This window comes from Henckelia pumila, chromosome 3, assembly GCF_033568475.1.
Source record: "Henckelia pumila isolate YLH828 chromosome 3, ASM3356847v2, whole genome shotgun sequence".
NCBI classification, from domain to species: domain Eukaryota; kingdom Viridiplantae; phylum Streptophyta; class Magnoliopsida; order Lamiales; family Gesneriaceae; genus Henckelia; species Henckelia pumila.
In genome coordinates this window covers 40,905,219-40,929,303 of record NC_133122.1, presented here as the reverse complement: position 1 = coordinate 40,929,303, position 24,085 = coordinate 40,905,219, and the positions used below count along the sequence as shown (strand labels likewise).

The window sequence follows — 24,085 nt, the reverse complement described above, 5'->3', positions numbered from 1 at the left end:
AAATAATTCCCTAAAGGGTTGTCATCAATTGGTTGACGAATGTCCTCGTTTACTGGATCATCATTGGCAGGAGGATCGTTATCAACCGGTGGATCCTCTTCTGGCCTTGTTTGATCACACGCGGTAGAGGGAACTGGATCATCCTTCTTTGGAGGATATGGATCACTGTCACTCTCTTCCTGTAGATTTGTGTTTTCCAGTCTATGACTCAGATCATTTAGGCTCCCTTGAGTTTGTTCTGTACAAAGAGTAGATTCATCAAAAACAACATGAATGGTTTTCTCGACCGTTAGTGATCTTTGATTGAACACTCGATAAGCTCTGCTAACGGCTGAGTAACCAATAAACGTTCATTCGTCTGCTTTGGCATCGAAGGCTGTCAAATGATTTTTGCCATTGTTGTGGATAAAGCATTTGCACCCAAAAATTTTAAAGTATGAAATATCAGGTTTTGTGCCATTCCAGATCTCATATGGAGTTTTGTTAAATCGTTTATTAATCATAGATCTGTTTTGAGTATAGCAAGCTGTGTTAACTGCTTCTGCCCAAAGCCTTTGAGAAACATTTGAATCAGCAATCATAGTTCTGGCTGCTTCTTTTAAAGTACGGTTCCTTCTTTCAGCCACCCCATTTTGCTGTGGGGATCTAGCAGCTGACAACTCATGCTTGATTCCCTGATCATCTAGATAAGTCATAAGAGTGGTGTTTAAAAATTCAGTCCCTCTATCACTCCTGATTCTATCTATCACAGTAGATTGTTCATTTTGCAAGCGTTTAAAAAGCTTAATCAGGTGAGGTGCAGTTTGATCTTTTGAAGAGAGAAAGATGACCCAAGTAAATCGAGAAAAGTCATCTATAACAACAAGAGCATATCTCATTCCCCCTATGCTTCTTACTGGTATAGGACCAAATAGGTCCATGTGAAGTAAATCTAAGCATTTAGAAGAAGACATACACCCTTTATTTTTAAAGGTTGCTCTCACCTGCTTTCCCAGTTGACAAGCAGGACAAACTTTGTCTTTTATAAAATCTCCTTCAGGCAGACCAGAAACCAAATCATGCTTCCTCAAATTAGAAATGGACTTAAAATTTAGATGATTTAACCGCTTATGCCACAACCAATGTTTATCATGATGAGCAGTAAGACAAGTAGGTGAAGAAATATGTGAGCAAGACCAGTTTACCTTGTAGGTGTTTAGGTCTTTTACACCGGTCATAAGAGTCTCACCTTTGTCATTTTTGATGATGCAAGTGTGTTTGTGAAACTCGACCGAATGATCATTGTCACATAGTTGACTAATACTTATCAAATTATAGCACAGTTTGTCAACAAGCAACACATCTTTAATAATGATGTTACCATGGATAATCTTACCCTTACCCACGGTTTTACCTTTGGAGTTGTCTCCAAAGCTGATCTTTGGTCCTTTGCACAACACTACTTCTGTTAGAAGTTCTGGATTCCCTGTCATGTGCCGTGAGCAACCACTATCTAAGTACCAGGTAGTGTCCTTGATAGAAGTGGTCTTCTCGCCCGTTTGGACTTTTAGTACCTGCAAAAAGTGAAGAACTTTTGGTACTCATATTTAGTAGGGTCCAGGTCGGATTAGCCCTTTCGGGACCCACACCTGGAACACCCTTACAGGTTTGCCCGTGTGTGTGTCCAGAAATCTGTGCGGTCGATAAGCAGTAAATGTGTGTGCTTGTGAGGTAGCTGTGTGCTGCTTGCCTTTTTGATCTTTATCAGTTAGCCTGTACCTCTTTTGAACTGGCCTGCAATTAAAGTACTGGTAAGGCTTCTCCTTTGACCATCTTCTCTTAGAGTAGTTAGACTCATTCCATGGCCTTTTGAAATTAGATTGGTTTCCCTTTATTCTTTCATTAGGTTTTGGTTTGATCCAAGTTCCTCTTTGATTAGAGATCTGGGGATCCACATATCCCAGCCCTCTATGCTTAGAGCTTCGTTCGTTAGATACTTTCTGATTTTTGTCAAAGCTGCACTCATCATGTTCATATATCGTGCTGGACCTGACAAATCTTATTTTGTTAAGATTGCCTTTGTCCAGACTTGACTGAATACAGGATTCCATAGACTGTTCATTTGTTCCAAACCCTAGACCGGTTTTGTCATGTGCCGGTCTTTGGATTTCTTGAATCTTGTCAATGGTTACAGAAGATTTATTCCAAGCCTTAATTGTTTCAAGTAGTTTTTTGTTCTCAGTCAAGGTTACTTGGAACACTCTTTTCAAGGTGTCATTCTCAGTAGCCAGCAGACTTAGCTTGACCTTAAGACCATCAAGCTCTTTTTGCTGCATGCAGCTTGATTCGCTTGACTTATCTTTTAGGTCAGCTCTTTCTGCCTTTACTTCCTCAAATTCCTTGGATAGTGCTTTGTATTCATTAGCCATTTCGTGTAAAGCAGTAACTAGATCACTGTGAGTAAATTCAGGTGAGCCAAAGTCAAATACCTCCTCAGCTTCTTCCTCGATGTCAGCCATAAGACATTCCACCTTTTCATCATCGATGTCATCTGAAGAGCTTCCGGTATTGGGGTTGTCAGAGTCAGACTCAGCCCACTTGATTTTGCTTTCGTCTGCTACTAGAACCCTTTGGTCTCTTCCTTTTCTAAACGTCCTCTTGTCCTCCTTGCCCCTTCTTCTTTCGGAGAATTGCTTCTGATCATTGCTCTTAGGCTTGGTGCAATCTGCAATGAAGTGGCCTGGCTTGCCACAGTTAAAACAAGTAGGACCATCGTCTGTATGGTCTGATTTATGATAATTTTTAAATTTAGAATTGTTTTTACGCATAAATCTACCAAATTTCTTGACAAAGAGTGTCATGGCTTCGTTGCTGATTTGCTCAGCTGATCTCTTTGGAGCTTCCTCGACCGGTGGACGTATCACCGTTGAGGTTAAGGCCTTGGTTGGTTGAGAGGTAGATGGTTCATCTTCTGTCCTCATGTTGAGCTCGAACTCGTAGGCTTTGAGATCTGCAAAGAGATCATGCAGTTCAACCTTGCTTAAGTCTTTTGACTCCCTCATGGCCACTGTCTTGATCTCCCATTCTTTGGGCAAAGCTCTCATAACCTTCACAGCAATTTCACGGTTAGTATAAGTTTTTCCTAAAGCAATAAGATCACAAATGATACTACTGAACCGTTCATCAAATTCAGCCATGGTTTCCCCTGGCTTCATTTTGGCATTGTCATATTTTTGAATGGCCATGGTGAGCTTGTTTTCCTTGGTCTGGTCATTTCCTTCACATAGCTGAGTGAGCTTCTCCCAAATCTCCTTTTCTGTGGAGCATGACTTGATTTTGCTGAACATGTTCTTGTCCAGTGTTTTGTATAGGATGTCCCGGGCCACATTGTCAAGATTGGCCTTCTTTTTGTCCTCAGTAGTCCACTCAGCTCTTGGTTTCTCAATCATTTGTCATGCACCATCGGTTAGAGCTGGGTTGACCTTCATGATTTTGATAGGACCGTCTGTTATGACATATAGCATGTCATCGTCCTGTGCTGCAAGATGTGCCTGCATGCGAATTTTCCAGTCATCATAATCTTCTTTAGAAAACATAGGAATTTTGTTGAAAGAAGTCATGATTTTAAAACTTTAGATCAGCAGTTGAGAAAGGAACCCTCTCTGATACCACTTGTTAGGATCGGTTTAGAGGGTAGAGGGGGGGTGAATACACTCTGAAACTTATTTTCTTTCTTTTCAAAATGATCAAGTGAAGTTTAGTTCACTTAATCTGTTTTCTCAACTTCTAAAACGGTTTGAACAACTTAAACAGTGCGGAAATAGTTCAGAGGTTTTAGTGATGCAAAGGCAAGTTATGACACGATGTATGAGCAATATATAAGATAAATATGCAGTAAAGACTAAGGCACGATTTATGGAAGTTCGAAGGCTTAATCCTTCTACGTCTCCCCTTCTTCCACTTAGGAAGGAATTCACTAGAAGACTTTGGTTATTACAACGTCTTGCAATACACCCATTTCAGACTTAGGACTTATCCAATGCCTAATCCAAAACTCCTAGATTTACACAGATAAGATTCTCAGTTCTTATCAGACTGGTGGAAGCTTTCAGAGTAGCTTCAGGTCTCTTCAATAATGAGTATAGTCCGGTTGAGCTTTTCAAACTGCAGAGCGGTCGAGAGGCTTGAAAACCCTAGGATGATCCTTGAAGATCAGATATGTAAACTGTAGGCGAGGGTTTATTTGAGCAGCAAGTGAATGATCTTGTAAGTGTGCTCAAGTATTGCTTCAGTATATCAGATGAGGACTTCTGATAGTATTCAAGTGATTGAGAATTTTTGAGTTGCTTGTCTCTCTTGTTCTCTTCACTTCTTGAGCAATCTTCCCTTTATATAGGTCAATCACCAACGTCTTTATTTTGAACGTTCTGATGCTGCATTGAATGCACATTTAATGCTTCATAGATGCATTGATGATTCTACATGAAGATCGTACACTTCTTTAAATGCAGACAACTTCCAGAGTCCAAAACTGGTATAAACGGTCGAATGCTTTATCTGTAGCCATTCTGCGTTTTTGCCATTTTAGTGCAACCTGTTATCTCGATGCAAGAGTCAATCAGATCTTCTGATACGCCGGTTCTGCCTTTAATAAAAGATCTTGCAAAGAATGTCTCTTCTCAAGTATTTGTCTTGAGATATCTTGATAAGCCGTTGACTGATCCTCTGCTGGTTTGAATAACCAGTCGATAGGCTTGTGACTGCAACCGGTCGAGAGACAAAGGCGGTTGACAAGCTTCCGGTAGAGAGATTTATCTTCTGCTGGTTTGAGTAACCAGTCGATAGGCTTGTGACTGCAACCGGTCGAGAGACAAAGGCGGTTGACAAGCTTCCGGAAGATATCTTGAAGGGTTTAGACGGTTGCGGTAGGAGTTGTAGTAGATTCCTGAAATACAAAGGATTGGCAGCACATTCCTATACAATGAGTTGTTGTTTGTTATCACCAAAATGTCGGATTCAACATCATCATTGTTCCATGGATTCATTTTTGGATTTGGATTGAATGAAATCAAAGAACAAGAATTTTTTTTTGGGTAGAATGAAAGTGTAGAAAAAGTTGTTGATGTTTCAAGGAATAATGGAAAATATATAGAAGATTGAAAAATATAGTCGTTACTAGCCGTTTGAGGTTTTTTTGAGTTTTTTTTTTATTTTTTTAAAAAAATTAAATGATTTTTTAATTATTAATTATTTTAATTTTTAATGATTTAAAAGGTCAGATTAATCTGGACTGTTGGATCTCTAATGGCCAGATTAATCTGACCATGCAATTTAAAAAAAAAATTTAAAATTTAAAAAAAATAAGAAAGCCGTTTGAATTAATTTTAAAAAAAATAAAATAAGGGGAATCACTGCGTGGGGCCCGCTTCTTTCTTGCACGCGGATGTTATCAGCGTGCGAGATTCTCGCCCCTTGAAGGGGGCGAGAGATGATGTGGGCCGAGGATGTGGACTTCATCGCTCCACATCTTCTGCCATTGTACATGGCCTTAAGTATGAGAAAATGGTGTGGTTAGTCGGTGAGCACGTGACCGATGATTTATGTTTCATCAATTAGGTACTTTTTTGGTAAGATAAATTAGACATTAATCGATTACTTGAACTTGGTGTCATACACCATTATTCTAATCAATTATATTGTAAAAACATCTATCATATATATAGGATGCGTTTACTTGCTATGATAAGTATAAGATTATATTAATAATATTATCAATCTCATGTTTACTTGTTTTTGAAGACCCGTATTAACTCATAAAGTTCATCCATATTTACCTAATTTAAACCTTAAACATTGATGATTTATCACAAATAAATGGCGTGAAAATAAATTATTCTTAACTAATTATGTTTTCAATTGAAAAAATTACACTAATATCCTTTGGTTCCCAAAAAAATAATATATAAAAACTCACTACTTTAAGATATATTAATACATTTCATTTGATTTTTATATATGAAAAATCCATTTAAAAATTATAAAACATGAATAAAAATTCTAATAATTTAAGATATGATTAATACATTTCATTGAATTTTATCCTTATTCATGAAAAAAAAAATTAGCTCAATTTATTAATTTTTATTTTAAAAAATAAATAATATTTATACCCAATAATTTTGATCAATTAAAATAATTTACATGTGGATTAATAATAATTTACATTCTTCAATAAAAATCACAATCTCAATTTACAAATAAAAACTAAAAATAAAATTATATATTATAAGCAAAGGGCAAAATTGTAACTCGTCACTTAATCATAATATCAATCACAAAATTGATCCATCAAAGTAAACACGTGATTGCCTTTCCATCATTATTCAACATCCTATAAAATTAGTTTAATAGTCTTAGTATTATTTATCTATATATAATTAATTTCACTAAGTAAACACATCCATAATATATGAGTTAAACATAACTTTAATATCAAAGATTAAAAGTTTGAGACTTGACTATAACAAACTCATCGCTTAACTAAAAAACGAAAGTGGTGTTGGCAATGAGAACAATAATTAATTCAATAAACCATATCAAGCATGGTTAAAATATTTTCCTTTTTTGTATTATAATTTTAAAAGATTTGATAAATTAAAGAGTAGTAATTATTTTGATACATGAACTATTTATAAAATGTCAGATTGATACATGAACTATTAAAAATGGTTTAATTGGTATATGATCAAACTCAAAAGTCAATTTTACCCTTTACTTAAATTACTTTTAAATTGAATATTGTTATTAAATTGATTAATTGAACTATTAACATATTTTTGTCTTTTAAATTATTATATTAATTACAATTGTAAATATAAATTCATATTTATTAATTACTATACTATAAAAAATATTATATATAATTATACGAAAAATTATTCAACATAAAATTTATAGATTATAAATGAAAGACACACACATATATATAATTTTTAATTTGATTAATATAAAGAATAATATTATAACATAGATAAACATAAAAATATATATTTTATTATATATTTTTAATATATATTATTTTGAATTTATAATTTATCAATTGTTATATATGCGTGTATGTACATGTTTGAATTAATTAATATTTATAATATTTCGTACAATAAGTACGAGCTCTTTTCTATAATATAAATTTAAATAAATATAAATTTATGTTTATAATTGTATTAATAAAATAATTTTTAAAAATAAATTGTGTATCTATTTTAATTTATAAAAAAATATTAGACTTTTTAAAATAATGTATGTAACGGGTAAAATTGACTTTATAAGTTGATTATGTATCAATTAAACCATTTTCAATAATTCATGTACCAATTTGACATTTTACCAATAGTTTATTTATCAAAATGAATTTTAATCATAAATTAAATTAAGCAAATTTATCTTGTTAATAATTTGTAATAATATTTAGTACTGTACCCGTGTACCGTTTCCCATAAGTAGCAAGATTCTATTCGAGAAGAAGAATCTACTTGTGATCTGACACACACACACACACACACTCAGAGTCCTTGAAACGGCGTCGCTTCCGTCCCAATCGAACCCTAAGCTTGAAATAAAAGCCAGCCATACGTACATGTCAACACTGTTTCGCAGGATAAAAAATCAATCTCCCTCTTTCTTCTCCAATCTTGAATTTTCTCGCAGCTGTGATCGGAAGAAATGGCGTCTTCTGGGCAGGTGAAGGCATCCCACATATTGATTAAGCACCAGGGCTCGCGGAGGAAGTCCTCCTGGAAGGACCCCGACGGCAGCCGCATCTCCGCCACCACCAGAGACGCCGCCGTCGCGCAGATCGCGTCCATCCGCAACGATATCCTCGTTGGAAAGTCCAGATTCCAAGATGTCGCTTCTCGATTATCAGACTGTAGCTCAGCCAAGCGCGGCGGTGATCTTGGTGAGATGTTAAACCAACCCTCGCTGATTGTTTCTTGAAATGAAATGTTCACTTCTTCATTTTCGTAGAGATTCGAGGGTTTTTGCTCCCATTTGTTTTTTTATATATATAAATTTGCCATTACATTTGTCTTTGAGGATAAGGAATCTGCTTTTGATGGGTCTGAATGCGGTATTGCCAATTTGCCATAGCTGTGGAGATAAAAGAAACGAACCAAGAATTGTGATGTGTTGGAGGAAGCCACATTCTTTCAAACTTGCTAATTTCCATTCACTTAATTATTGACGAATTCTGAGTTTTGATTGCAAAATTACTAGTGGAGATTGTTATGCCAATTTGATTCGACTTTGGTTATATGCAAAGAACATGATACCATTCATGAAAAACAAGATCTTCGAGCTGAAGCATGAATTTCTACTAGTGTTCGCATCTTACAACTTTCAAGAATTATACATTGTTTGAGACTCACATATATGATTAGCATTTGAGTAGAATTGTGTGAATATGAGCCTCTTCTCTGTTAGAAATACCTGTATTTAGTGGTACAAATGATAAGACTTTGCATTGGTAAGCATTATCAGCTTGCATGAAATTGATTTGGCAATCTTGAGCCCATAACATCAAGATAAGAGTACAAACCCAAATTTAGCTCTTTAGGTGGAAGACCTTCTAAACTTATTTACAGTCCAGAATTCTGTGGAGAAGAGTTGGGAACTCAACATTTTCCGCCCTTATGGTGAACAGCTTGAATGACTTTTCATGACTCACCTATTATATTATCTGATCGCATACTTTTCTTACGTCTGTAGTTGCAGCAATAGAACCTCATCATGCCTATTTTCTCAGGTCCTTTTAGTCGTGGCCAGATGCAGAAGCCATTTGAAGATGCCACATTTGCTCTGAAGATTGGAGAGATAAGTGACATTGTTGATACCGATAGCGGTGTCCACATTATAATGAGAACGGGTTGATGTTGGTGCACTACAAGGCGGAGAAGGTTATATAATTACTATAGTTGCAAACATGTGATATGCCGAATTAAGACCATATTATTGTCGCCGGCTCGCAGCATGCATCTCCTCTCATGAATGTGATTCATTAGAGCAATAAGTTTCCTTCTCTCTATTTGTGCTATCTGAACTCGGATTTACTATCATCTCATGAATGTGATTCATTAGAGCAATAAGTTTCCTCCTCTCTAATCATGCTTTCTGAACTTTGATTTGCCAGAGAATTAGACTTGACTCAAATGATTGTGAATTACACTTTGATCCTTATTGTTCGCCAATTAATGATGATGTGTTTGGGGAATGGGATTATTTGTCACTAAGAGGAAGTAGTTTTATAATTTTATTTTATAATTGTGCTAAATAAATTATAGAATTCACACCAGTGGTGGATCGTGGAATGTTATAATTAATAATAACGATATAATTTGAATATTTAAAAAGCAAAAAAAAAAGGTTGGAAAGATCCCAATTTTCGCTCTCTTTATGCCATACAATTTTTTGTTCTATCTACACTTCACCTTTCTCTCTTTTGGAAAAGTTCGTATATATGTAGCTTTAAATTTTTCAACCCATTATTCATTCCCTTTCCTTGAAAGCCAGTTTTTGTGCGCAAGCCGAAAGTACTTTAGAATCTTTGATTAGGGATTTTAAAGGAGTATTTAAAGAAGGAATGATTTGAAATGATTTTTAATTGAAATGAGTTTGAGATCCACCTTTATCTTGTGTTTGCAATTTGCATGGATTTCATTACCTATTGATTTCGAATTTCTTGATTTGCTTGGATTGACAAAATAAAAATGAATTTCAAATTCAAATTATTTCAAGCTATTCAATAATTGTTGTGAATCACAAATAAAATATGATATAATGTGAAATCCGTCAATCCATCAAATCATCCCAAAATAGATCAATCTCATTCAAATCAAATACATCAATTGAAGCACAATGTAGCGCCATTGAACGGTAAAACTAAACGAGAAGTTTTTATATATGCAATTAATGAATAATAATGTATATTTAATTCTGATGCGAAAAGAGTGAAGAGCAGCTTATTGCATATTGAAGCAACAACTTTCGCTACTCTTTTAACTTCTAAAACTAAGTTATTATATTTGTAAATATTTAAAAAAGTGATTGCGAGTTTATATTGATGACATTATAACTCGTTATCTTTATTTTTTTATGCATAATTTGTAAATCACGTTGTTTAGTTAAATTGTATTGGACAAATTCGTCCGAGAACATGTTAGTAGAAGAAATCTAATTCATGATTGTTAGTCAAATATTTATCTATTCTATCAACTCAAACACTTATTGTAAGGACTTATTATCTTAATCAAGATTAATTAGCACGTCGTAATCAAATAATTATTATAAGCCTATATATAATTATATATATTTGACCAATGTCCATGTAGTTAGATTACGAGATGGATTGATAGTCAATTTTCGGCGGTGCAATTGGATTTTTAAGCCTCAAAAAGCTACGCACGTCATTATCAGAAGCTTACTGACCATATAATTAATTATTTGAAAATTCTATATTTGTTTTCCTCTGGAAAAATTCTACTCCACAATCGTTCCACTCCTCTGTTTCATCACAGACCAATCAAATTTTACCTTGAGACTCTTTTGTGTCACCAACATGTGCGACTTAGTTTAACGCATAAAACGACCAAAACCTAGCCCCGCCAATTCGACTATCCGTAGTTCATCTCACCTCCTCTCCTCTGGACTCCGATGGCCGCCGCCACCACCACCACCAAGATTGCCGCCGCCACCGCCTCCGCCTCATCATCCTCTGCCCTCCGTCTCTCGTCTCCCCCTCCCCCGCCTAGGTTCTTCCCCTCCATGCTTCCCAAAACCCTCGGGAAACCTCTCCATATGACCTCCTCCAAAAACCCAATCTCAGATATTGTATCCGGGTACAGAAACCTACCCACAAATACAGATTCGAATGCTTTTTATTCGGACGATGATGACGATAAACCGAGGGAGGAGTGCGGGGTGGTGGGAATATACGGTGATCCAGAGGCCGCCCGTCTGAGCTACCTAGCTCTCCACGCGCTCCAGCATCGTGGTCAGGAGGGTGCAGGGATTGTGGCGTTGCACGATGGCGTGCTCCAGTCGGTTACAGGAGTTGGGCTCGTGTCCGAGGTTTTTAACGAGTCCAAATTGGCTCAGTTGCCGGGGGATGTCGCAATAGGTCATGTAAGATACTCCACGGCTGGGTCCTCCATGCTTAAAAATGTGCAGCCTTTTGTTGCAGGTTACCGATTCGGGTCTGTTGGGGTTGCCCACAACGGTAATTTGGTTAATTACCAGGCTTTGAGGGCGGAGCTGGAGGACAACGGATCCATTTTCAACACCACTTCGGATACAGAGGTTGTTCTTCATTTGATTGCCACCTCAAAGGCGAGGCCCTTTTTCTTGAGGATTGTTGAGGCATGTGAGAGGCTCGAGGGAGCATATTCTATGGTTTTCTTGACCGAGGACAAGCTCGTTGCTGTTCGTGACCCCTTTGGGTTTAGGCCGTTGGTTATGGGTCGAAGGAGCAATGGGGCTGTGGTTTTTGCATCAGAGACTTGTGCATTGGATTTGATCGAAGCCACATATGAAAGAGAGGTTTTGCCTGGTGAAGTCCTTGTTGTGGATAAAGACGGGGTGAGCTCCCTTTGTTTGATGCCTCATCCGGAACCGAAATCTTGTATTTTTGAGCATATCTACTTCGCACTTCCAAATTCTGTAGTATTTGGGAGGTCTGTGTATGAATCAAGACGTGCTTTTGGTGAAATCTTGGCCACAGAAGCTCCTGTTGATTGTGACGTGGTTATTGCTGTGCCGGACTCGGGGGTCGTGGCAGCGCTTGGTTACGCAGGGAAAGCAGGTGTACCATTTCAACAAGGCTTGATCAGGTCTCATTATGTGGGGAGGACATTCATCGAACCCTCACAAAAAATCCGAGATTTTGGTGTAAAACTGAAACTTTCGCCGGTGAGAGCCGTGTTGGAGGGGAAGCGTGTAGTGGTGGTGGATGATTCAATTGTAAGAGGAACCACATCTTCGAAAATAGTCCGGTTGCTTAAGGAGGCGGGGGCGAAAGAAGTTCATATGAGGATTGCAAGTCCTCCTATCATAGGTTCTTGTTACTATGGAGTCGATACTCCTAGTCCGGAGGAGTTGATATCAAATAGGATGAGCGTGGAGGAGATTAGGGAGTATATTGGCTCTGATTCACTTGCATTTCTACCGTTTGATAGCTTGACTAGGCTGTTGGGAGACGATTCTCCTAATTTCTGCTACGCATGCTTTTCGGGTAAATACCCTGTCGAGCCAACAGGGAAGGTGAAAAGGGTTGGTGATTTTCTTGATGATGGGTTGAGTGGTAGTATGGAGTCCATTGAAGGGGGTTGGATTCCGGGGAACAGGAGCCAAAAGGAGGTGAAAAAACTGCCTTGGAAACATGAGGTTCAATGCTCTTCCTAGTCGCCTCCCTCAAATTTATAGGTTCCTTTGCTTGTTATAGAAACAGCAAAGTTCATAGTTATGCAGTGAATGACAGAGTTTTGGGTGTGTTCTGCTTTATTCTAGTGTGGTGTGTTATTTCTTCTCGACTAAAAGCCACATTTGGTACCAAGGTAATTTCTTGGAATGGATTCAGCTGTTTCCGCACGAATACCAATCCAGGAGTAACATACGTCTCAGATTTTCCATTTTGAACGATCAATTTTGTCTTTAGCTTCGATGATGATAAGTATTTTTTAACATGATATTTGCGCACACAATTCTGTACCAAACATCCCAATCTTCTTCTGAAGACGGAACATCATAAATTATGGATGTTTATAGATATTTTGCACATAAAAATCAATGGTGACGCTTGGACCCTCTTCGTGAAAATAATTGTAACAATCATTACAATCCACGGCCTTCCCGGGTGTCTGTTAAAGTTTAAAACCGAAGCAACACTTTTTCTCTTGTTATCTATTCTATTATATAAAAAAAGAGTAGGTGATAATAATTACTTTTGAGAACATCAAATTACATTGTTTCATGATTATATTTTTATATTTTTTATCTCACTAAAAATTTAACACTCATTTCACGTTTTCGTTTGTTTTTTTTTTAAAAAAAATACATGTAAAAAAAACTTCTCTGCATTTTTTACTAATAATAAACATGTGCAATCGATCATTTGATTTTAAAATAAAAACATGTATAAGTAATTAATTAGATGGTCAATTAAACACGATGTATTAATTCTCTCGAAAAAAAAGATGTATTAATACACAAGAAAAGTGTTGTTCTAAGTCTTGAACAAACAATTCTAAAAAAAAGAGTCTTGAACAAACAAAAAAAAAGGAAAAAAATAAATAAATAAATCAAGCTACATATTTTTGTCAACCGTATGGTTTTTGAATAACGTTTGAGGTACTACAAAAATATCAAGTCGATATTATATTAATTGTGTCGTGAGATTTTGTATGAATTTGTCATGAGAGTTTGATGGATGAAATTTTTGTATTAAATTTTTTTTGTTGTAAAATTGTTGTACATGTAGCACCACCAATGATTTTATGTTGTGACATGATCGGGATGTGCATTTTAGTGTAGTACTATTTGATCTATAAATTTTTTATTTTTGCTGATTTTTTTAATTAAAAAATCGTAATGTTTGGAATGCACACGTCATCATCTGATGTGAAATCAATTATTTTCTGTGTAGCAAAATTAATTTTACCATCTAATTTTTTCATTTGTTGGATCATTGCAAAGTTTGATAAAATGATATTAAAAAAAAACTTCTTCGAGTGGTCTTAGGTAAATTGTGTGAGAGGATCTCTTAGTTAGTAATCAATGAAAAAAATATTATTTTTCATCTCAAAAGTATTTTTATTATAAATATGATCTCATAGGAGACATATTCTTTGATAGCCTGTCTTAGGATTACATTCTTAATAATCTTGAATCAGTACTGATAAGAAACCGACAATTACAATTTAGGTATTTCAATGCAAAAAAAATGGATTTTTTTTAAATCAATAAATTTAATTTTACTTATTTAGTTATTTTTGTCCAGATAATATGATATTCTTTACTTTCAAACCAAGCAATGCCTAATGTATTGATTTTTGTAGTCTGCAGTGTTTAGGCCCATTTCATGGTCCAAGTCCAGTGGACGGAAGCCCATTTAAGCCCAACAATATGGTCCGATACTCCGATGGGTTTGTGGTTTTTAGCTCACGCGCCTCCCGCTTGGTGCACCCAGTGGCCAGAAGAGCAGGAAGATCCTCAAATTTCAGGAACCCTAAGCTTTGTGAGTCGTTTCTCTTCATAATTTTTGCTTTTTGTTTTTAAATTCTAAAACTAAGAATTATTGTACCAAATTATGATGGTGGGTTAGTGAATCTCGTCAAAAGTTTTCGACCGTATACAATATTGACCATTATTATTATTTTTTTGATAGAAAATTTTGATGATTGAGCTAGTATTAAAAAGTCGGAAATTTTTTTTATATTGTTTTTGGTATTTGATTTAGCGCAGTTTTATATAATTCGGAAGCAGTTGAATTAGATGGAGCAGGAAGTGGTGGAAGCAGAATTGGTATTGCCCACTCACATGAAGTTTAAGAAGATTCAAGTATATGATAAGTACCCAAAGGGACAGACCAAAGCGAGATGGAAGCATCTCAAGCAGATTATTCCCGCTGAGAATTACCAAAATTATCCCCCCGATGAACCGAATTGTAAGTTGTGTGTAATTGTTGTCATACAATCAATTCGTTGTATGGTTGTCGTTTCATTGATTATATGTGAAATTTAGCTGCTTTGTGAAATTATCTTTGGAAAATGCATTAATATGAATATGAGCTTTGCATAATTTGATTGAACATTTAGGTACATTGAACTTCAATACTATGAATTTATGCTCGTGTGACTGTGAGTGACTTAGATGATGCTAGCAGACTACAAGTTCATTGATATTCCTAGCCCGAAAAGAATAATTTGATAGTCATGGTAAACTAATACATAAGACAATATATTAGCTGTCAGTTACTTGATTTATTAATCAAAATTCAGATCTGTAGATTCGATCTCAAGACTTAGAAGGATTGAATATTCGGGGAAGTAGTGGGTTTAAAAATGAAAGCACGCCAAAATGTCTTTTGTTGCTTTGGGTGTTGGACTGATCTCAAGTTGGTGGAGAGGTTTCATTGAAAAAGCTTTATATATTCATCACCATCAAAATCACATATTTCTCTCTGTTTTTATTGCCAAAGCAATTACTATTTGAATGAAATCCTGAAATACTTGGGTGCATGACTTTGATGAGATGTATCAAATAAACCATATGGCATAGCATATGAAGTATCTGATTCCCCCTACATATATATATTATATACAGAGTGATAGATTTTATTTATTTTTTTATGTGAGCTGGTCGCCTCTGTTTGTTTGTTTGCATCAGTTTTGTAACATGTCTACTTTTTATTTGTTAAAATATATTGTATTAGATTGACTGATTGACTTCCGATTATGCCAGACGAGCATCACTGAGGTATCCCTGGAGTCCGAAATTGCCGTACTTGATATTCAAACTTTATAGTTTCTTGTTAAGCAACATTGTAGAGAAAAACCTTTTATGCCATGTATTGTGGGTTTCAAAATGAAATCTTTGACAATTTTTTAGTGTCGAGTTTTCGGCTCAACATTTTCTTTTGTGGATTTATAGTGATTTTCCTTTTTGTTTTGGGTGTCTGCAGATGTCAACATCGAGTCGCCACCATCTATGCATCCGTGCAAAAGAATTTGCGATATAACTGGATTTGAGGTTATTTTCTATAATAATTTTTGGTCTTATTCTCTGTTTATCAAGGATAGAGAAATCAGTGGTATGCATTGTGCTTGAATATTGGTGTTCTATTGGGAAGTGAATTCCAGTTTGCTTCTAGGCTCTAGCCTCTTTATTTTTTTTTAAATTAATGTCCCGTTATATAAATGTTTGGATGTGTGTTCTTGGATTGGATAGTCACATATACGTGCTCGTGCTTCAGCGAATCGTTTAAGTCCAACCATCGAGTTCTACAACTCTATATTTGCTTAACTAAATTCTCACGATAATTTTTACTGCCTTATCATTTGATATATTTTGATGACCATCAAAATTGAGCATGAAATACTCTTCTGTCGTGTAGGCACCTTACTTTGATCCGAGAACCAAGCTACGCTACGCCAATACTGAAGTGTTCAAGCTGATAAGATCACTTCCAAATGATTATGTGCAGCGTTATTTGGCTCTCAGAAACGCTGCCATTGTCCTGAGGTAGAGTTTTTCAACTAGAGAAATAGGCATATTTCTTTGTAGCAAATATCTGATGGAATCCTATATCTCTTTGTACTAAAGGGAAACATTTTAACATATGCAAAATATACATGTACTTTGTTTTCTTCTTCTTTGCATTGAACACGAACGATTGGAATGGAGCTTAGCTCACTTTCGTCCCTAAGATATTGATAAATCGAGTCAAATTGAATATAGTTAAATATTTAATAGGGTTTAAGTTTTATTAGTAAAATAACAATCGATTCAAAATTCGAAAGTGAAAATATTTTAGGCTAATAATTTTTGTGTTGAACTCGAGTCGAAGTCTCGAAGTAATGAGTGGATAAATTTTTATTTGAAAATCCTTTGTAGAAATAAAAAAATTGTTAAAAAATAGTGTTATGTTGGGTAATTAATCCCTAAAATCTTTTTTTCAAGAGTATCCCAAAAATCCATTGAAATGATTAAAAATGTGATATTTGACTTTTTAAAAAGTAAAGTAAAAGCTTAATTTTTTAACTGCCAACTCATAAGTTGGGTAAATTAGGGCAGAGTCCTACAGGGTGAAATTTTCCAAAAAAAAAACACCCATAAAAATTACAAAAATACTTTATCTTAATTTTAAAAATATGATAAAAACTAGTTTTATCCTATTTTTTTAAAATTATCTATAACTATCATATATTTATATCTAATAAAATATTTTTTCATCTTTATCTATATTTTTAACTTTTTAAATGATTATATTTAATTTAACATAACAAATATTTGATTCATCTCCAAGAGTTTCATAAAAATATAATATTTTTAGATCTTTATTCCATATGAAATATCATTTATATGAAAATATCTTTAAAATATAAATATATTACGCCCCTATTTATGTATTGACATATGTGCATCAATTATTAATATTGAATGACGTTTAGGATTGATGCCCCGAAAAACTAATCACATCCCGTACAATTAAAAAAACAAAATTATATACAAATGTCCCTCCAACGAGATGTTCGGAGGATGTAATCATTTGGTCAAAACCCTAAGTGTTTGATTAGCCTGCCGCCGTACAACATTTGTCTAGTGCGATTTATTTAATTATCGTTTAAGATGGTATTTGGCAGAGCTTAAAAGCTATAAGCTGTTTTAGAGCTTTTAAGCTCTGAAAATGTGTTTGGTAAATTTTTTTAAAAACAGCTTATAAGTTGTCAAAATAAGCTGTTTAACAGCTTATAAGTTGTTTTTAAAAAAGTAAAGGGAGGTATTTTTTTAAAAAAGATCTTATTTTAATATTTCATATCTCTAAAATATCCTTGAATATTTTAATAAATCTCTATCTTATCCTCCACTTATTAAATATTAAATATTATTTAAAAAAATTACAAATCACATAAATTTTTCTAAAAATAAAATATTAAAACAATTTTATTTTTTAATATAAATTTATTCTAAAACTATTTTCGTACGTGTATAACTCAAAATATTATTTTCATAGAATTATACTCTTTTTGGTAATTTTGATAATAAAAAGATCTTATAATACCAAAAATATTAATATCTTTAAGTTATTTAAAATAAGTTTACCGAAAAACTTTAACAGCTTATTTTTAAAATAAGTTCTAATAGCTTATAAGCTCGTAAAACAGCTTTTAAGCTCTAAGAGCTTATAACCTCTTTTTAATAAGCCTAACCAAACACCCTCTAAGTCAATCCAAGGTTTATCGTTGATCCAATATACACTGAAAAATAACATCTACGAGTTCTCACGTCATTAAAAAAAATTTCTATATACATACAAATACTAAAAGAGACAGTTTTATTTTGTTGATGTTGACAAAATATAATTATAATTTTGTACGGCAAGAGAAAGTGGTATCGGGTGACACGTTTTTACGGCAAAGTTGATTTCCCCGCTTTTACGGAGCTTCAAAACTCTTCCAACTCTCCATTAATGGTTTTCTACACACATTCCAGAACTTCACTCCACGCAATCGTAGTCAATCGATAATCCGGTGCGTTTGCCCTGAATTTGTTTTCGATTATACGCTACCTCCTTCTTCTTTCGACGATGATTCTCGCTTCTCTGCTTTGCGCTGCGTGGATTGCTGGGATTCTTCCCATTTTAATCGCGTCCATACCTTCTTCCAAGCTGAATGCTTTTCACAGTTTTGTGCTAGGGCTAGCTAAGCGTGGAAAGATTATGAAATCTTCTTCCCATGTGAGTTATAATTTTTGGGTTCTTTGATTTTGTTTCTGTTTCCGTGAATTCGATCCATGTTGAAGTGATGTTCTTTCTTTCTTTTGCTTTTTGTTGGTCACGATGGTTGTAGATTACTAGATTGGGGCTTTGTTGTTTTTCACTGCTGTAAATTTTTTCTGTATGTTTTGTGGACACATAATTGCAAAGATATAATCTTTGCGGTCAATTGTTTGTTTTTTTTTGTCATTTCAGAAATTCACGGTTCCTCAGAAGTACTTTTGTCATTTCTACGTGTTGGCGGTTGTATGGACTACAATTCTGCTCGTTTTCACGTGGATGTATGCGTACAGAATTGCACCTAGAGTTTCTCAGCCATTGCTATATTCCAGTATAGCCAGTCACTTGACAGGATTTTCTCATGATTTTTGGTTTCACGAAGGGAGTTCATCTCTGAGGAAAAGCAAGCATATGATATGGAGATCTGTGTTTTTGCTTTTGTTGATGGAAGTTCAAGTATTGCGGCGTCTTTTTGAATCCATATACGTGTTTAAGTATAGTCCTTCAGCTCGAATGCATATTTTTGGCTATCTGACAGGACTATTGTAAGTATTGACATTTTTTTAAAATAGTCTCGTGTCTTTGATTCCCCTCTAAACAACTTCATTTGTAGAATAATGACATGTATCATGTATGTTAGTGCGTGGCAAATTCATTTTTTCATTCCAAGTTCAGTAAGCCAAATTCTTGACGAGTTTCTGGAAGTGATTTTCTTCCATATTTATGGCGCTTTCTTGTTGGATTATGTCGAAAAACAATCTGAACTTTACTGCTCTATTAAAATGGCAATGCTATGCAGATTTCACCCTCATCTGATTACTTATTTTTCTGACAAGTTTCTATACAGCAGCTCCACTGTCCCTTTGTTCCAAGTATGCCTCAGAGGTTCTCCAATTTGTGACAAACCTAATTGCTGAGTTTGTTGTCAAAGGGAAGGATAGAATGAAAATCACAGAATATGATGTCTGGGGACATGTGAATCCTCTCTTACTACTTAAATGGCATGCATGGCTTGGTGCTGCTGTTTTCTTTTTCGGTTGGATTCACCAGTATCGTTGCCACGCCATTCTAGTAAGTTTTTGTAATTCTGTTATAGATTACTTGTATTAATTCTCAGTACATGTACAAGCTGCAAATTAGCTTTTCTTTTTGCTTGCTGTCACTTATGTTTGACACGAACAAAATACCAGTTTACTCACATGCCGAGAGCTTACCATATTTTCTTCCTGTCCTTAAAAAAACCCAGGGCTCATTAAGAGAGGACGAGGACCAAGTTAATGATTATGCAATCCCTTGCGGGGACTGGTTTGAATATGCTTCCTCCGCACATTATCTCGCTGAAATTGTACGGCATTTTTCTATAATATGATGTTATGAACCTTATGCCTTTCCGGAAAACTATTTTGCTATGGAGGCTCTAGTTACTAATATTTCCTTGCCTTTTCTTGTATAGGTTATATATGGCGGACTTGTGATTGCTAGTGGTTTTTCTGATGTTACAGTATGGTTACTCTTTGGGTTTGTGGTATGTCGTTCGAGAACCTTGAACAAATAATGCACCGCACCCTTCGCCTGCATCTGATCTCAAATTTTTGCTTTGTGGTATTTAAATTTTGCAGGTGGCAAATCTCGCTTTGGCTGCAGCTGAAACCCAGAAGTGGTATCTACATAAATTCGACAATTATCCTAAAAACCGTCGTGCCATTATTCCTTTTATTTACTAGTGTTTACTATCACCCTCCCTGCATATGTACTTTTGTATCAGTTATTACACGTTTCTGTATTTTCTTGTGTGCTTTTGAATTGGCTATATAAATTATGGTATGCTATGAGGATTAATGTATTATATGCGGATATGCCTTTCGACTGTTGAGCAAATTATCACTTGGAGATTTTTTAATTGCCATTCTTTTTAGCTTGGTTGCACGTCGCGTTAAGTTTTGAGTGCAAGTACCAATCCATCAAAATATTTGATCTTCGGCGACACATTTTATTATTATTGTTTAAATCTAGACTTCACATAATTGAAATGGCAAACACAATTCGAAAGTAGATAAATCTAAAGTTTGCATTTATCAAAACGAGAATAGAATGGAAGAAACATGTATTACTAGCCACACATGCACACTCTCACATGAATGCCAACATATACAATTAACACTTTAAACATGAAAGGCAACGTCAAATTTTCTTTCAGGAGTGAATCACATCTGGTTCATGCACCATTTAGAGTGCGCAACAGCAAATACTTCAAATTTCTCAACAATGTCAATGTATTTATTTTCACAAGATCAAGATAAAGACTATGAATTACAAATTCAACTCAAGCATACAAATCTATGCCCCAAAATTTGGCAGGTTGATTGGTTCGATAGCTGCGATCCACACTCTTGATCAGTTCCATGTCTTCTTTGGCAATCTCAAAGTCGAACACTAGAAAATTCTCTTCCAGTCTATCAGGTTTTGATGATTTAGGTATGACGACTGTGTTTCTTTGAATACCCCATCGAAGAGCAATCTGAGCCACGGTCTTATTATACTTCTTGGCAAGACCCTGATAGATAGAAGCAGAATTCAGAAGTTATTAATCAACAAGTGGATAACAGAGTTGTGCAAAATTTAAAAAAGGTATACTAAAGATATAAAGAAGTACTTTAAGAACCGAGTCTTCCAAACATGATACTGAACCAAACCATTCGGTATTAGATGCAGCGCCTCCAAGAGGGGTGTGCGCTGTAACACAAACACCGTGTTTCTGGCAGAACTTGACAAGAGAATCTCGTTGGAAATAAGGATGTGTTTCAATCTGATTCACTGCAGGCTTCACTTTGGCATAGGCTAAGCAGTCTCTTGTTAGATATATGTCATAGTTGCTGCACATAAATAGTGATCAAACACATTGCAACGAAATGTAATGTTCACTAGTATAGCTTTCAAAGTGAAGACGAAATTTAATTAGATAACAGTTTTCTGTTTATTTCTATCGTCCAAATTATTCCCAGAATTCCACCAAGCTAGGAGGTTTCCCATGCATTTATCATTGGATGAGAACCATAAATCAGCAGAAGATCTGGCCACTTGTGCAAATCATTATGACAGAAGGAATTGCTGAAAAATAGTAAGTCTTCTGAGACCATGGACTATAGGTTTGTATTTCCTTGAACATCAACAGAGATTTATTTACTAAACAATAGTTTTCTCATTACAGTATTTCATAAAAGTTCATAACGGAACTTAGCATAAATTTTAATTATTGAATTTCATCATTGCTCAAATGATGTCTATTGGTACTGGTAGTCTGGTAGAACTTAATTAAAGCATTACTTTTTAGCATATCAAAAAATTGTCAAATTATTGAATTTGATTACTGCTCCACTAACATAGCTGTATCATGTAAAAATATATGAAAACGGTATATTTGCTCATGTATAGCATCAGCATGTATATATTTTTCAATAATATTATCAATTATCAAAAATCAAATATTTGAGATGAGGGATTAAGTGCATTTTTGCAAAAAATTTGAATGTAGGTTGCATATAACAATTAACAAGGGTAATTCCGTAATTATTAGTAAAGTATTGCTGAAAGAAGAGAATCATAGACACGACACACGAGGATGGAAATCAAATAAAGATGTGGATGGATTTGAAACATAAATCGACATTGGGGAATACTTTGAATTTTACCCTCATTTTTCAAGGAAAAACATGGAAGAGCGTGATTGCTTTTAGCTACTTCTAAGATTCAAACTTATCCTTTCTATGTTTCTGCATGCCAATTGCCAAGAGATGTTAAAGAAGAAATTCCTTACTTCCCAGAGCTTAGCCTTAAACCAACTAGAGAAAACATCATTGAAAAGGATAAGATCAGACTTACCTGATCCCAATGCTCCGCACCAAACCCATTGATACTAAATCTTCCATGGCATGCCATGTGGTCTCCAATGACACTGTGGTATCTATGTCCAACACACCATCCTCTCCCAAAGCACTATCAGTCGTGCCAACTCCTGCATCAATGTCAATCCGGGCATGAAAAAGCTCTTGGTGATAAACTAAATGTAAAAAAGGTTTAACAGCTTGTGATGCATCACAAAAACCAATAACTTCAAACAGTTGAAATCATAATGCACACATCCTTCGAAGCACCAACAATTTATTGATTAAAAGGGAATACCAGAGCTAATCTGTGTATTTGCAAAACATACCTGTGTGCCTCGTAGCAACTGGAAAATGAACAAGGTACAAGTCTAGATACTCCAGGCGTAATTTCTTAAGGCTGTCCTTGCAGGCCTCGATGACATGGCCGTGGTCCGAATTCCAAAGCTGCAAGCAATTACAAAAATTGTTGATTTTATGCTATATTCAAAAAGACATTGTATGGAATGATCATAAATGGAGTTCCATGGTGACTAGCCTTGGTGGTTATGAAAAGATCCTCCCTCTTCACAAGTCCTTCCTGAAAAGCTTCAGCAAGGGCATCCCCGACTTCTGCTTCATTTTTGTAGTCCGCTGCAATCAGGCACCAACAATAAAAGATCCCCATTTAATGAAATAGTTAAAGGAAAAGTACAACACGAATTTCAAACTAATGGAATGCAATAGTGAAGCAATCAGATAAGACGAATGATGTCCATAAATTAAAAAAATTCTACATGTTCCAGTACAAAGATTAAATACACAAGTCCGAAAACAGAAATGCCAACTTTGAAATCATTTCCCCCCAAAACTCTATAGAATCTTATGCACCAGACTGAACGATGATTACGGTTACGCTCACGCACTAAATTTAATCTTTCGAAATATCAAAAGCCCCTCAGTCACAGCAATTGGCGAATAACATAAAAGACCTTTTTTTTTCCAAGCTCGGAAATCCACCAGCACGAAGATTAAGGATTTGAAGGCCAAAAATCCCAGTCCATACACATAAATAACAACATCAGAAAACAATGAAAGAAGAGCGTACCAGCACAATCAAAGTGACGGTAACCAATCTTAATAGCGTGAAAGAGCAGATTCTTTATATCTTTCCCATCCATACGCCAAACGCCTAGCCCGATAATCGGCATTTTGAAGCCATTGTTCAAAGTAATCGCCATTTTTCACAAACCGTAGAGCTTCGTTAAAATGAAATGTCGCTTTGTATCCGGGGGATAATTAGACCTCTACAAAACCCAATTTAATAAACTAACCCTCATTTTCCAAAGACCACTTTTTGATTTTACTAATTAATTAAATAACCTCTTTTCATTTCTAGGCAATTCGACTATTTTCATTTAAAAACATTGAGAGAATGGAAATAAAAAATAAAACTAATCCTAATAATATTTATATAAAAATTCAAATAGAAATAAAAGAATATAAATCATATCATATACATGCATATGTTGATATAAGACCAAGTATGTGTTTAGCAAGTAAACATATACTCCCAAATCATTATTGGAAGAAATACGATAAAAAATTAAAAGTTCGAGTAGGAAATGGATCAATTATTATGCTTGATGAGGAAACAAAATGTGTAATACCAATTATATACCAAATAAAATCAGAGATGAAT

At 35.0% G+C, this 24,085-nt stretch overlaps 5 protein-coding genes across 7 annotated transcripts; 4 read left to right on the top strand and 1 right to left on the bottom strand.

Annotated features, from left to right (window-relative positions):
* The first annotated feature begins 7,559 nt into the window (after positions 1-7,559).
* Positions 7,560-9,138, top strand: LOC140892016 (peptidyl-prolyl cis-trans isomerase Pin1-like). The gene is made up of 2 exons (XM_073300742.1): positions 7,560-7,936; positions 8,783-9,138. The coding sequence occupies exons 1-2, from the start codon at positions 7,702-7,704 to the stop codon at positions 8,905-8,907; spliced, it is 360 nt and encodes a 119-aa protein (XP_073156843.1). The 5' UTR covers positions 7,560-7,701; the 3' UTR covers positions 8,908-9,138.
* Positions 9,139-10,581: 1,443 nt separating this feature from the next.
* LOC140890588 (amidophosphoribosyltransferase, chloroplastic-like) lies at positions 10,582-12,785 on the top strand. The gene has a single exon (XM_073298486.1). It carries the CDS (start codon positions 10,687-10,689, stop codon positions 12,430-12,432), a length of 1,746 nt encoding a protein of 581 aa, XP_073154587.1. The 5' UTR covers positions 10,582-10,686; the 3' UTR covers positions 12,433-12,785.
* A 1,386-nt stretch (positions 12,786-14,171) lies between these two features.
* Positions 14,172-16,392, top strand: LOC140892596 (protein EIN6 ENHANCER). Of its 3 annotated transcripts, none has more exons than XM_073301536.1 (4): positions 14,172-14,263; positions 14,491-14,692; positions 15,710-15,777; positions 16,142-16,392. In XM_073301536.1, the coding sequence occupies exons 2-4, from the start codon at positions 14,521-14,523 to the stop codon at positions 16,271-16,273; spliced, it is 372 nt and encodes a 123-aa protein (XP_073157637.1). In that variant the 5' UTR covers positions 14,172-14,263; positions 14,491-14,520; the 3' UTR covers positions 16,274-16,392. The 3 variants fall into 3 exon arrangements, with proteins under 3 accessions (XP_073157637.1, XP_073157639.1, XP_073157640.1); XM_073301538.1 differs by having other exon boundaries at positions 14,206-14,263; positions 14,486-14,692; XM_073301539.1 differs by having other exon boundaries at positions 14,223-14,263; positions 14,512-14,692.
* Positions 16,393-18,197: 1,805 nt separating this feature from the next.
* On the top strand, positions 18,198-20,414 carry LOC140892074 (polyprenal reductase 2-like). Its single transcript, XM_073300820.1, has 6 exons — positions 18,198-18,484; positions 18,719-19,068; positions 19,360-19,594; positions 19,770-19,868; positions 19,977-20,048; positions 20,143-20,414. Exons 1-6 carry the CDS (start codon positions 18,335-18,337, stop codon positions 20,245-20,247), a joined length of 1,011 nt encoding a protein of 336 aa, XP_073156921.1. The 5' UTR covers positions 18,198-18,334; the 3' UTR covers positions 20,248-20,414.
* Positions 20,415-20,692: 278 nt separating this feature from the next.
* On the bottom strand, positions 20,693-23,682 carry LOC140891232 (NADP-dependent D-sorbitol-6-phosphate dehydrogenase-like). Its single transcript, XM_073299615.1, has 6 exons — positions 23,492-23,682; positions 22,943-23,037; positions 22,734-22,851; positions 22,403-22,535; positions 21,177-21,396; positions 20,693-21,077 (listed from the first exon to the last, which is right to left on the bottom strand). Exons 1-6 carry the CDS (start codon positions 23,622-23,624, stop codon positions 20,847-20,849), a joined length of 930 nt encoding a protein of 309 aa, XP_073155716.1. The 5' UTR covers positions 23,625-23,682; the 3' UTR covers positions 20,693-20,846.
* Positions 23,683-24,085: the final 403 nt, after the last annotated feature.